The 14,602-nt window shown below is 38.7% G+C and overlaps 1 protein-coding gene across 5 annotated transcripts in view; it reads left to right on the top strand.

The window, feature by feature from the left end:
- Window positions 1–14,602, top strand: part of caskin1 (CASK interacting protein 1) — a 141,800-nt gene that overhangs the window by 65,266 nt on the left and 61,932 nt on the right. For all 5 annotated transcript variants that reach the window (XM_041996796.1, XM_041996784.1, XM_041996788.1 and 2 more), the window contains exon 2: window positions 9,542–9,593. In XM_041996796.1, coding sequence (XP_041852730.1) covers window positions 9,542–9,593 — 52 coding nt within the window. The remainder of the gene's footprint in view (window positions 1–9,541; window positions 9,594–14,602) is intronic.

Below are 14,602 nucleotides of genomic sequence, written 5' to 3'. Positions count from 1 at the left end.
CTAAAGGTTTTAGTACAGTAATGCCTGCAAAAGACCGTATTATAAAACAATGTTCAATATGAGACAGAATCATGCAATGAAGGTATGATTTTGCAGCATCATTGGAGATAAAAGGCCTAATTTGTTTAAAGTTTTGAAGATTAAATTTTATAGTGTTAACAACCTTTTCTACATGTCTTTTGAAAGTAAGATTTGAGTCCAAAATGATTCCGAGGTACTTGAATTGGGAAACCATTACAAGTGTCTCTCCACCTGTAGACACTTTAAGGCTGTTCTGCTTTACTGGTCTTTTTGTAAATGTCATGCAAACTGTTTTATTTGTATTAAGCATGAATGTAAATGACTAAACAACATACAGGATAAATCCTGCCAGTGAGTAATATGTACAGTATTATTAATATGATAAACAGTAAAATGTAAATGTAGTGCAAGGTGCCAATGTATAACAGTGGATGTTGTTGCTATATGGAAGTATTGTACAGTTTGATGGCCACAGGTTAAGGTTTATCTTTATAATTATTAAAACCTTATCATTTAAAGTTGCTGTATTTACTGTTTTACGCGAGCGGAACTTCTAGTTTTTATAAAATACTGGAATCTTTAAGGATGCAGATGCTGTTCTGTCCTCAGGCACATCGGACTAGATAGAAATCAGGAGACACTTTGATAGCAGGTGCAGATTCAGCCTCACAGCTGCCTCCCGAAGCAAAGAGGAGACTGGAGACAGATGGTTTAGATATTCCCTCCTTTAAAAATATGTGTTTTAGTCTGTGTGTTTGTGGGGTGTTTGGCTGTTTTGTGGATGGATGACTTCTCCTTAGCTACGATTACACTGGTTGTCATGGCAACCCATATTAATACTGTCCAACATCTCTAAGCAGCAAACACAAAGGCTCACAACGGGCATGGACACAGTGATTATGACAGGACAGTCCAGTACCAAGTGTCTGAACTGTTATGTTGGTTTTGACTTCCTTTATTGGAAGTTGAGGAAGTGTCATTACTGGCCACTCTACCTCTGTTGTCTGAAAGCAACACTGAAATATTTATGACCCACCATGTGTTGCTAACTGAACCACTTAAACATGTTCAATCGCCCAATTTCAACGTTGGATTTTTTTTCTCAACCATACGTCTCCAGCATTTAGCACTGATGCTAAACTGTTGAAAAACATTATAATGCAAGTTAAACGGTGGGTGTGGTATGGAAGTCATAGGATGTATTTGCACGTTTTACCGGATGCCCTTTCTGATGCAATCCTCTGTATTTATCCAGGCTTGGGACCAGCCTTCAGATAAAAACACCTTAAACTTATTTAAAATGTTATTATGTTATAATAATATTTATTCATTAAAACTCTGATATAACAACATTGTAGATTAATGAATAAGACTTGTTGTGATAATGGTGGTACGCAGTAGTGCAGCAGCTTCTCTAGCTTGTCTTTTGTGTGTAGGTACATAATTTAATTTCATGTTTTTAAGTATATATTTTATTTTTTATGGCCATTGGTCATCATAACATTTTGTTCTCTTTATGTTTTCTTTCATGTTATGTGAATAACAATCATGGTATCTTGATTTCTTGAAATAATCCGGCTGGGAGAGTTTTGCACCATTCTCCGGAGTCCTCTTGAAGCTGCAACTTATTGTTCAAGCCGCAAACAGGAAAAAAATAGATAATAAACTCCATCATGGTGATTTGCCTCATCTGTTTGTGTTGAGGTAGAAATTTTGTTTTCCACCACAATGTTGCACACAGTAAAAAACAGTTTACCTTTACTTTCATGCAGAACACAGAGAAAGTGTGATGAATGGTCCTTGGCACTGATTCTAGATGGCAGATAGACACATTTCTCTTCTTCTTCTTTGGGTTGAGAAGGCTAGATGCATTTTGCTGCCATCGACTGTTTGACATTTTCCTGTTCAAATATCAGACACATCTGCATGTTCAATCAAACACAGAAGTAAACTTGACTAATGAACATTGTGTAACATGGAGGTGTGAGTGTGAGAATGCTGCATAAAAAAATTGTACAGAAGTGATTTGCTATGGACTGGAAACTGTCTACTGCTATGGTAACTAGCTTATCAAAGAAAACAGGATTAGCTTTTGAGATTGCTCATCATCTCTATTTAGTGGGAGATTGGGAGGTATGCTAGCTACCACCATATAGTCTTGATTTGGCTGTTACTGTAATCTGTCGCTGTTCTCAAAAACTAGAAGTCTGTTGCTAAAATGTGTCTTATAGAGGACAGATTTGATCTCAAAGCGACTTTTGGCTAAAACAAAATTATATGACTAAATTCATTCAGTAAAGTGAGTGAAAGTATTTGGCTAGCTTGGGTGCATGAAGTAAGTTAAAAGTAAATGTAAATAACTGATGTTTGCCTTCAATACTGCAGGATTGTCCAAGTCCAAGGGTTACCGTTCTGCAGATTTTAGATGTTTTCTGCTTCAATACACCTGACTCAAATTATGGGCTCATTAACAGGCTTTTACAGACAAGTTGTTTGGGAGATCCATTTTATTTTAATCAAGTGTGTTTGAGCAGAGAAAAACCTAAAACCTGCAGGACATTGGCTCCTGAGGACCGGAACTGGACATGACTGCAATACTGTAACTGGGCAGGTTATTTTGTGCAACTTGTATTTTACAAACCTGTTGTCTCATTCTAGACATTATGTCATCTAGATTTAGAAGATCCAGACCAGGAAACCTCAGTCCTTGTCATGGGAGGTCGTTGTCCTGCAAGTTTTAGAAGTTTATCTGCTGCAACACACCTGGCTTAAACTCAGATTTGTGCAGAGCTTGATGTCGAGCTCTGCACAAGTCGGCTAATTACCCAGTGATTTGAGTCAGGTGTGTTGCTGCAGGGAAACTTCTAAAATCTGCAGGACACCAGCCCATGAGGACCAGAATTGAGGATCCCTGAATTAGCCTGCTAGGCAGGCAAGTCAAACACATAAACATGGTGTATATGAAGCCATACTGTTGTAAGTTGTACAGAAAGAGGTCTGACATTGTCATGCGGGGATATCTACAGACCTGGTAAAGAAAGTTATTTTGATGGAAGCATATATTCAGTAAAGTTCCAACGTTCATCTCTGCATACATGGTACCTTCACACAAAGGGGTCTAAAATATGGACTCATCTGGCCACAGAATTGATGTCCACTATCTTTATGTCCATTTCTGAGATGATCTTGGGTCCAGAGAACGCTTCAGTATTTCTGTGCAGAATTTATTTTGCTGCTTACTCTTTGGATAATTCTGCAGCCTCAGGGTCTGACACAACCCTGTGATCTCTGAGAGATGGGCCCAAGCCCGGATAAATGCAGAGGGTTGTGGATACTTTGAATTAGTTTTGGATAGACAGGTGTGCCCAGACCTATCCTTTCTTGTAAAGGTTAAGCCTTTGCCAGATACTCTTTTTATACCTAATCATGACACCCTTATCTGCAACCAATTAATCTGAATTTGCCAGAACCCTGCATCTTCTATAATATTAAAATAAATTCTGCCTTTTTTTATTTCCTCTCTCGAACACTTATTTTTAATGGGTGCTTTCTTGAGACATGTTGCAGCCATTAAATTCAAAATTAGCTAATATTTTCCATGAAATGGTAAAATGTCTCACTTTCATCAGCTGATATGTTGTTTATGTTCTATTGGGAATAAAATATAGGTTGATGAGATTTGCAAGTTATTACATTCTCTTTGCATTTTTGGAATTGGGGTTATAAAAATATTAGCTGTACTTAGAGAAATTAACATTATGTGAGGATACAGTTTAATGTCTACAGCAAATCATGAATACGGAAATAAAAAGACATATTTGGGTTAATTATAAATACATTATTTATATGAGGCAGTATTTTGTCGATGGACTTCATGAATTTGGGTTTTTCTCCTGAAATACATATAAGCATCTTTCTTTTTTTGTGGGGTGTTTGAGCACTTCTAAGTTAGTGTTGACTTAATTTGCTATCAAATATTCAAATTAGTTTGCATATTCTTTTATCTTTCCATTCCAGACAGAAGCAACAGCACCACTGCAGCTGGTAGCTGAAAGTTGGCAATCCTACAAGAATCAAGACTGCAGCACAAGCAAAAAGCTGCTTTTTTACTCTGTGAATAATGAACAGTTGCTGACATTTAGCTTTTGTAGCACTTTATAGTGTAGATGTCAAGCTGATTTGAAAACTGGTTTGAAATAAGATGGCAGGAAACATGAAAATATATAATAAATGATCAGGTGGTGTCTCTTTGTAACGACTGTGCCTTGACTAAATTGATGGTTTATTCTTATTTATGTTGATGTTAAATCTTAAGATAGACCCACCAAAAAACTCATCTGTGTAACTGAATTAGAACATCTAGAAGTTTTTGCCATAAAAAAACCTCTCATGGCCTTGAATTAAATATGTCAGCTCAGTTTGTTTTTTTCTTTAGCGGATGGAGGTCCAATTATGCTTCTCAGACCCTGTCCAGATCTGGCAGTAACTGTTTGCAGCTAGCAGCAGCTAATTTAGACAGTCTTATTACCTATTCATAGCTTGTGTTGTCTTCTAATATCACGGGTTCTTCACAGTGCATGCAAAATAATGACAGCTCCTTGACACAAGTAGTTGGGATTAGTTTCTTTCTATCTTCTATGTGGAAAATGTAGGCTATTCAACAGTTTGCAAACAAAAGTGTGCCCCAAAATTAGTAGAAGGGAAGTGTGAAAGCAGGTCTGTCTCTACAAACATCTTTACAACCCATTAAAGTACCACAACATAAATTTCTGACTTTAAAACTCTGCATCTCTGACTCGTTTCATTGTTATGCAGACGACATCCAGATTTATTTGCCTTTAAAATCTGCTGGAGATCAATGTATAGAGAACCTACGGAAATGCTTGTAGGACACTTAATCATGGATGGAGATGAATTTCCTCTGCATGAATGAAAATAAAACAGAGGTCATCACTATTGGGAATACTGACCTGCTGGCATGATGCAGCAGTGCTGTTAGCTCTCTGGACTCATTCACTAGCCCTTTTATTAAAAATACTGGGGTTGCTTTTTTATTTTAACCTCAAATTTGACAGGCAGGTCAGTGCAGTAGTCCAGTTTAGTTTTTATCATTTGAGGCTTATTAATAACATCAAGCCTTATCTTCCTTGTGATGCCCTAGAAAGGCTCATTCACGCGTTTATATTTTCTAGACTAGACTAGTGCAACTCCCTTTATTCTGGGATTGACAAGTCTCTCTTCCGCCCTCTACAGCAGATCCAAAATTCAGCTTTCTGCTTGTTAACGAAGACAAAATGGTGGAGCACATTACTCCAGTACTGTGCTTCCTTCACTGGCTGCCTGTCTCTTTTGGAATTTATTTTAAAATTTTATTTTTGGCTTTTGAATGTTTAAATTGGCACCTCCCTATCTTTCTGAGCTTCGGCACTATAATCGTCCTTGGAGAGCTCTGATATCTGAAGAACAAATGTGGTTAGTAGTTCCCAGGACTCGACTCATGACTCAGGGACAAAGAACTTTTTACTCAGCAGCCCCTAAACTCTGGAATGGTCTCCATCTTTCTGTGAGGTCTCCCAGAACCATGAATGAATTTAAAGCATCTACTAAATGACTGTAGAATGTAGAATAAATCTCTTTTAAAAAGTCATTTTTTAACAAAGGCTTTTAACTCCAGAGAACATGATTGTTAGGTCAGGCTTTGCACATCTTTTATTTTTTATTGTTTGTTTTATTGTTGTTTGATGTTTTTTTTCCCCAAATTATTATTTTACCTGTACAGCACTTTGGGTACCTCATGGTGTGGGAAAGCATAGAAAAATAATATTTATTTGATTTGATTTAATGGCACAGTGACATTTATTGTTATTGTGTACAATCCTGGAGCCATCACTGTCCTGCAGCATTTTGAAGCTGAGAAATTGCACTTCACAATTTTTATCCATCCCAGTGCATCACTTGATGGCAGCATTTTATTTTACGGGCACTGTGTCACACGCTAGCAACTGGATATCAACACACTGGCTTTCCTAAACATTCAGTAGAGAAATGCAAGAGGAAATTATTGGAGAAAGAGAGAAAAAGAAAGAGAGAAAGTAACAGCAAGGAATATGACAGGAGTCAACATCAGACTGACTTTTACTGGCTGGAGAATACTCAGAGAAGAGACAGGATGCAAGATGAATGCTGAATTATCCATCATTAGGGTGAGAAAATCTGCTAAAATTCAGTAGTGGGGTTTAAAACCCAGAGGATGAGCCATAAACACATCAAAAATTGCTCAAAGTAAATGTAGATATTATAACTGTGTAGATGAATTTGCCTCTATCACTGGCCTAAATGGCTGTGGTGCAGTTGGTACAATAACTAGATCAACGAGTGTGACCCCAGCTTGTGGATCAGGCGCCGATACCTTCATTCCTTGCACATGCATGTTCTCATGGTGGATGCTAGATTTTTGTAGGGGCTGAACATGTATAAACAAGTTTGAGGCAGTGAGCAGGACAAGAACTTTGAAGTTTAAATACTTCACCCAGATGGGATGTGTATGTTTGAAATGCGACATGCAGAGTATGAGGTAGAGCAGGGCTACTCCTCTACACACCTGAATCAAATTAAATGGATGCAACAGCTTTTCAGGTTCTGCACAATTACTCCTTAATTTGAGTCAGGTGTGTTGGACCAAGGTTACATGGAAAACCTGCTGGATTGCAGCCCTCGTTGGACCGAATTGAGTGGCCCTGAGGTATAGTGTTCCCATGTGAGATTACATTGGGAGCAGCAAAATGATTTGAGTTGCTGGCTTGAACTAGCTCGCTGGCACTGCGTCATTTGTTGACCCCGTCCTTTTCACCCCCAGCCATTTGAAGCAGATGTTTGCCCATCCTCATACTGGTTCTGCTGGAGGTTTTCCTTCCTCTTGAAAGTTTTGTCTTCCCACTGTCACCTGCTGCCCTGCACATATTCAATTAAAAGCCTAATTGGCCTTACATGAACACAGCTGTTAAGAATTTGACTAATTTCAATTATATAATAAACCTTATTTAATTGGGTCACATTAAACTGGATTAAATTGTATTATAATAGATTTGGACTGTATCTTCAAAAGTACCTTGAGATGGTTTTTGTCATAAATATAGCTGTCACTGAATGACACAGAACGAGGCAACTTGAATCAAAGTGCATCCGTTCAACAGAAACAGCCTGCGAGGTGGATTTTTCTGGTAGCTTGTGAAAAGCAGATGCACTGAGTCACAAAGGTTTGTTTCAAAGACATGACGTAGCTTGGGGATTTTTCTCCTAGTGTTCCTTTGGGTGTGTCCATTTTCCTCTCTCATAACTAGGCTACATGGAGACAGGGGTCATGGTTTATGGCTGGTAGCCATGATATTACGGTGTCAGGAGGTCATGGTTGGTGGCTGATAAAACAGTGTTTCGTTCTTTTTTTTTCTTGGGAAGAAGCCAGCCATTGTGATGAGCTTATCAGTGGGGATAGCGGGAAATAAAAAAAATAAATAAAAAGAAAAACTTCATGTCTGTTTCCTTAGTCTCTGAACTTTTTTTTTTTTTATCACAACCTCACCTCATTGCTTTATTAATGAACACATAAGGTTCTGCCACAACACACACAGGATGTTATTTTGCCTTTGAAAGTTGTTGCGTTTGTGTGTATGAGAGATGGAGTGAATCTCTGCATTCAGTGGCTAGAAATAGTCCGCAAGGAAATCAATGTTCCTCTCGCAGTGGTGCTGGGAGCTGTCTTCTCTACAATAGGGCAACTGTCCTGTTTCCTGCACCCTAGAGGGAGCATGTGTGTGAGTGTGTGTGTGAGGGGAAAGAGGGAAAACACTGAAAGAGAAAAAGGGAGTGTGCAGGCTCATCGTTGCTATGCCTCAGTTCTGCATCATCAGCTAACAGGAGATATAAAAATAAAGGGCAGGGGATGAAAAATAATGAGGGGCGAAGCAGCAGAATGTTCTCTTAGTGGACATTGTGCACTTATGTGTGCATAGATGTGTGTGTGTGTGTGTGTGTGTGTGTGTGTGTGTGTGTGTGTGTGTGTGTGTGTGTGTGTGTGTGTGTGTGTGTGTGTGTGTGTTTGTGTGCATGCAGGGATGTCAAAGTTTTTTCAAGCCAGTGTGTGCAAGATTGTGTGTGAATAAACTTGACCTGACTTCCCTACTAAGTTACTACAGAGGCTGTAAATGTCACAAAACATGGTTCAAGGTGCAGAAAATAAGGCCATGGACTTAAAGGCAGAAGGCAAGCAGACTGTGTAAAAGTTTTAATCAACTTACTAATAACTAAACCAAAAGTGCTAAAAGCAGGATATGCAATAATGTGTATGATCCAACACGGATCCAAAAGTGAGGCTGAGGCATGGGAACTGTAGGACATCTGTTTTCTAAACCACCTACTGCATACTATGCATACTGAGGACTACGCATTTTGCAGAACATACTCTGTGCTACGTTTACCGTAACTTTAGCACAGGGATCGCCAACTCCGGACCTCTGGTATCAGTGGGCTGCAGGCTTTAAATGTTTACCTGCTGCAACACACCTGCCTCAAGTTAATGCATCATTGAGAGGCTTGTACAGAGCTTGACAACAAGCTGTTGGATCCATTTGATTTGAATCAGGTTTGTTGCATCAGGAAACATATAAAACCTGCAGGAGTGGCCCATGTTTTATGCAACCTTAAAATATGGTACAGGTTTTGTTTACACCATCATCTATGCCCTTCATTAAATATGTACATGGACAGAGTCTTATGTCCTTCTGCATCTTTTACGTGCATATTTCAGTCTGTTTTCAGAGAGCTTGTGGATGCGTAGCCCGACATAGCATTGTATAATTATTATACAGTTCACCACGTCTACTGCGCTAGCTCTTTTTATGTCTCTTCCTGAGAATATACATTAATATGATTCATCGTTACCATGTTGTCTGAAACTGACATTGGAGGGAACTCTGAACTCTGCACTGCCCTCTGGTGGCTACTATGATTAACAACCATGCCGATGAATGGGAGTAGGTTGATAGTGATGTTTGCATTTTACACAGACATACCTATTTATATACATAAAGAAAGCATAAATGAGGCTTTAAGGTTATATTCAGAAGGCAACGTCAGTGTAGTAGAAAACCTCATGGCTACACTGGTACTGGGGTTTTCACAATGCTCATCACTTTATCAAATATTAGTTCATCAGCCTAAGAGAACTTGGTTAGACAGCTGTTGTCTTATCATACATAAACAAAACAGAAGCATAAGCAGAGTAAGCCATGAAATCCTCCATCCATCATCTATGTGGGTCCATCCCAATCTACTCTCTGATGACATCACTGCTCATGGGTAATGAAGGTAGTCTTTAAAGGGCCCTTTCATAATTACTACTGTTACAAATTACAAATAAAAAGAAGAACAAGTTCTTTCTGTTTACAAGAATAAACTTTGAATGCACCATCAGTAATGTTAACACGTGGAGAAATTGTCTGATGGTCCGTTTCATTTGTTTCAGAGCTCCTCGGCTCTGCAAAGAAAGTGAATGTCAACTTCCAGGATACAGATGGGTGAGTAGTTTTATCTTTCTCCTCCCATGTACTTTTCATCCATTTTCCATTTCATTCTCTGTCACTCTCTCCATCCTCATTCTCTTGTCTTTTAGCTCCCTCCTCCCTCTGGACCCATTCATATGAAAGCTGTATTATCACGGTACTTTTACACCGGTCTCCATGGTATTAAATGCTGAAGGATTAGCCCTCATACCACTTAGCTACTGGTTAGAAAAGTGTTCTTATTGGTGCTTATGTGACATTGTGAATAATGGAATTTTTTTTTTTAATCTAAGTGTTACAGATCCGTTCCTCCTCATATCATGGCTGCTGTTTGGTTAATAAAACATCTGCATGATATTTGGCTACATGCCTACGAGAGTTTGTGACCACAAGCTGCTGCTTGAAACACAAAACAATAAGACGTCATTAAAAAAGGAGAATTTTGTGGCCGACATTCATGCAATCTGGTTTCATTATAAAACAGAGAACATTTAGAAACAAGTTGCATTATATTTAATTTTTATTATATTTAAATTTTTTAAAAAAGTGGAAGAACAGATTTGTGATAAGCTAAATATTCTACTTTGAGGCCTATTTAAAAAAAAAAAAAAAAAAAAAAAAAAAACACTTTGAAGGTCCCATATTTTGCAAAATGCACTTCCTTGTAATGAGTCGTCACGGGGGACCCAGAAATTCAGCCACACACAGTGATTGAGGTTTAAACAGGGAAATGTTTGAGCCCAGGGAAGGACGGGAGCAGTCCAGAAGTAGCTCTATAGAAGAGGTGGTGGCAGGGTCCTGAACATGCTGTGGAACACAGAATCCAGAAAGGCTCCAGAAATAAACAATGAGGTTATCCCATCCAACAAGGAATATGGGTCAGGCAGGCACAGGTCAGAACAACTAAGCAAGAAGCGGATACTTAACAGGGCCGGGCAGAGATCAATGGTGAGTCCAAAACAGGGGTCGTAATCCAGATAGTCAGGGAGCAGGAAAATCTGACAAGGAATCAGGCACCAGGAAACCCAAGAAATGTATCTGGGTCGACAACAGGAATCTAGAGACAAGACAAAAACGCTGAATATCAACAAGGAGTGTTGCTGACCATCTGGCAGGGAAGCAGAGACAGGAGAGTGTTTAAGTAGGGCGGGGAGCAGGTGAGGAGATTGGGTAATAAGGCAGGTGGAACAGATGAGCTTGATGACGTGCTGGAGGCTCAGCCAAGCAGCAACCATGACACTTCCTGAAGGTTTTCTAACAGTCATATTTGTCCTTATGGCCTGTGTATGAGGCCCAAAATTGATAAAATTCTATATCCTCTTGTTTTTTTCTTTTGTGACCTCACAAAGGGAAATAACTACTGCCCCCGGTAGTGGATACTGTCATTGACACACTTCCCTGCTAGCTGAGCCTGCCCTCTAAAATCACAAGCGGGCGCCAGCGAAAGCCGGCTCCTCTCCCAGAGAGGGGCATAGACAGTCACCACTCATGAACATTTAAAGGTTCAAACATTCAAACTTAAAGGCTTTAACATTCAAACTGAGCAAAACAACACTGTCTAAATCAGGGGTGCCCGAGTCCGGTCCTCAAAATCTACCATCCTGCAACTTTTAGATGCAACCCTTCTCCAACACACCTGAATCAAAGGACTGGCTCGTTACCAGGCCCCTGCAAAGCTGAATGACATGCAAATGACATTTGATTCAGGTGTGTTGTAGAAGGGTTGCATCTAAAAGTTGCAGGATGGTAGATCTCGAGGACCGGACTTGGGCACCCCTGGTTTAAATATGAACATAAAACCGTCAGTAAAGCACATAACTCAGATTTACAGGGTAGCAATCACAAAAGGTTACATTCCTGCAGAATATGTATTTCCTATGAGTCTTTGCACAATTGGTACTAAATTTTTTAAGCAGGTCTGATTGTCAAGTTACTTTAATGAATTACTTGTAACAAATAGAAGCAATTTAATTAAGTTGGTTTATCTCTTCTCTTGATTTCAAGTTAACTGAATCATCAAAAGTTAGTTGTTATCACTAACCAGAAGAATTACGTAGGATTTATGAAAATAAAAAAAACTTTAGATCAACTACAGCCCAAATACTCTTTTTAGAGTGAAATTAATCAAAAGCCAGAACACCTGAATGGCTGGGTTTCACCTGAGATCACATCCAATTAATAAGTTGTCCATAACACAAAGTGGTGGTCAACGTAGCTCATTGTAGACCAGAGCATGTGTGATCACTAAAACCAGTGGAGATAACCTTTTCAAAAAGATTAGCTTTGAACTGAGCGATATTGTAGTTTTCCGTAAACACACGATTCACTGACGTTAGCTGATGCACTAACAAGCAGATGGAACTGCCTATTAAAAAGTTTAGTATGTTGGAAAAGGTGGCGTTAGAGAACCGAATCACGACACTCTACACATGAAGTTACACAGCAGAAAACGTACGTATTACCTCCAAATAACCGTTGATGTCCACAAGATGAAACCTCACAGGCAAAAGTTACTGTTATTCATGGAGAAAACTACACTTCCACCAAAGATGTTTTATTATGAAAACGATAGCGTCCCCAGCTATTTCTGAAAGTCCCAACCCTGAGGGAGAGCTATTATGACATGTGTTATTATGATAAAAGCTGTCATTGGAGAGAAATACATGAACTGTTTTATGTACTCCAAAAGTACTCCTGATGTTGGATTAAATGCCACATTTTGCTTGTACATACTTTAAATCTGCTGCTTGCTACCTGACCAGGAAGAGAGATCTTTCTTAGAGTGCTGCAGGATGTTTTCCTCATCCAAGTCACGGGTCAGAGGACAGAGGTGATGTGCCCTTTACAGACTGTAAAGCTCCTTGAGGCTAATTTGTGATAAATAAAACTGACTTGACCTGACCTACTATTTTATAAATCGTGTACTCTGTATTTCATATCCTTTTAAAAAACATTATACATTAGCAGATATGCTGTTGTTTTTAAATGCACTTTTATTAATTCAAGAAGCTTGATGTTCAGACACCAATCTAAAAATGAAACTAAGAAAACACATTTCTACAGCTTATATTCAGTGGACATCACTAAACTTCACTGAAGCCCACTTACACTCCCTGGTGAGTTTATTAGGTCCACCTGTTTAACTGCTTGTTAACAGAAATGTCTATCCAGCCAATCACACACATTTAGTCATGCAGACATTGGGAAGACCACTTGAAGTTCAAAGTGAGCATCAGAACAAGGAAGATTTAAGTACGGTGGACAGGAAGTGCAAAACAATATTACATTGAGTGAAACACTTTAACATTCTTGCTATTCCCATTTACATCATAAAAAACCATGTTTATATTTACACTAAAAAAATTATATTTGACTAAACAATTTTACATTTCAGAAAGACTGTACAAAACGTTAAACACTTTACGGCTGTAGCTCAGGAGGAAGCGCAGTCGTCTCTCGACCGGAAGGTTGGCGGATCGATTCCAGGTTTCCAATGACTACATGACAACCTTACGTTGCCTCCCGATGTGCCTATCGGGGTGTGAATGTGTGTGTGAATGGGTGAATGTGATAAGTAGTGTAAAGCGCTTTGAGTGGTCAAACTGACTGGAAAAGCGCTATATAAGTACAAGTCCATTTACCATTTACCAAAATAGGTCACAGACACCTGTCTTTGCGATTGTGTTTCCTGAAGTTATAACAGTGTTTTGGTAAACTTGTAAAAGTTAATTAATTTTAATTTAAATTAATTAATTTATTGAATAAGCATAAAACTCTATTTCTTAGTTTAATTTTCCTACTGCAAGGTTTTCAATGACCAATTGCACTGTTAATTATTGACAAAATGTAGCTGTTTTTTTTTTTTTTTTTAATAATAAAACAATAACAAAATGATTAAATTGGGACCCAAATTCCCTTATACTAAATGTCTGCTGCAGTGTCTTCCACAAATGAGCTGTATCAGGTGGCAAATATTAGAAGATAACCAAATTTAGTGAAGATTGGACATGAGGTTAGAGAAGTTGAGTGCTTGAAAAAATATAATGGAAAACTTCCATTTCCCACTGGTCCAGAAGCCACTTTTTACCACACAATAGAAACTAAATTTAGCATCTGAGTGCACATTTCTCTGCTCTAGTACTATTTAATGGTTCTGTAACGTTTTAGCCAATTGAATGTGATATGCATCGATGTGGACGAAGGGTGACCTTTATAAAAAAAATAATAAAAAAAAGCGTGCATATAAACTGAGATGGACAGAGTAGAAATAAACAAACAAAGCCAAGCGAATGAAAGTTGACATGCTAATAATTTCATGGCCCCTATTTCCTGTATTTCCTGTAGTAGCCTACCAGTGACACACTTACACTCATGGGTAATTAGCCTCCCTTTGCACTCTTGCTAACCTCTTTCTCATTTATTCATTAGCTCTAATTTGAACATCAGACTCAGACATCAAACATACTTTAATGATCCCAGACTGAGAAACTGCAGTGTGAAAGTCATTCAACAGTACAACATGGTGAATTCACAGGATGCTTCAGATGACAAAGCAAATTTTAAATTTCTGATTAGTTGTACAGATGTGGTAGAAATGCATAAAGTTTTACTGGAAGAAGATATTTATTTTGTACGTTGAGAGTACGAGAGGATACACTCACTGGCTAATTTATCAGGTCCACCTTGCCGGTACCAGGTTGGACCCCTTTTTCCTTCATAACTGCCTTCATTCTTGATATCATAGATCCAACAAGGTGGTGGAAACATTCCTCTGAGATTTTGCTCCAAATTGACATGACAGCATCACACAGTTGCTGAAGATTTGTTGGCTTCACATCCATGATGAGAATTTCCTGTTCCACCACATCCTAAAGCCACTCTGTTGGATTGAGTTCTGGTGACTGTGGAGGCCACCAGATGTGGTATTTAAACTAGGGCTGGGCAATATGGACCACAAATCATATCTCAGTATTTTTGGGCTCTATGAAAATACATAATACATATCTCAATATTTTTTTCCTGTG

The sequence above is a fragment of the Melanotaenia boesemani genome, chromosome 2, assembly GCF_017639745.1.
Source record: "Melanotaenia boesemani isolate fMelBoe1 chromosome 2, fMelBoe1.pri, whole genome shotgun sequence".
In the NCBI taxonomy this organism is placed as follows: Eukaryota; Metazoa; Chordata; class Actinopteri; order Atheriniformes; family Melanotaeniidae; genus Melanotaenia; species Melanotaenia boesemani.
Note: the sequence above shows the minus strand (reverse complement) of the source record. Positions and strands in the feature narration are given on the sequence as shown.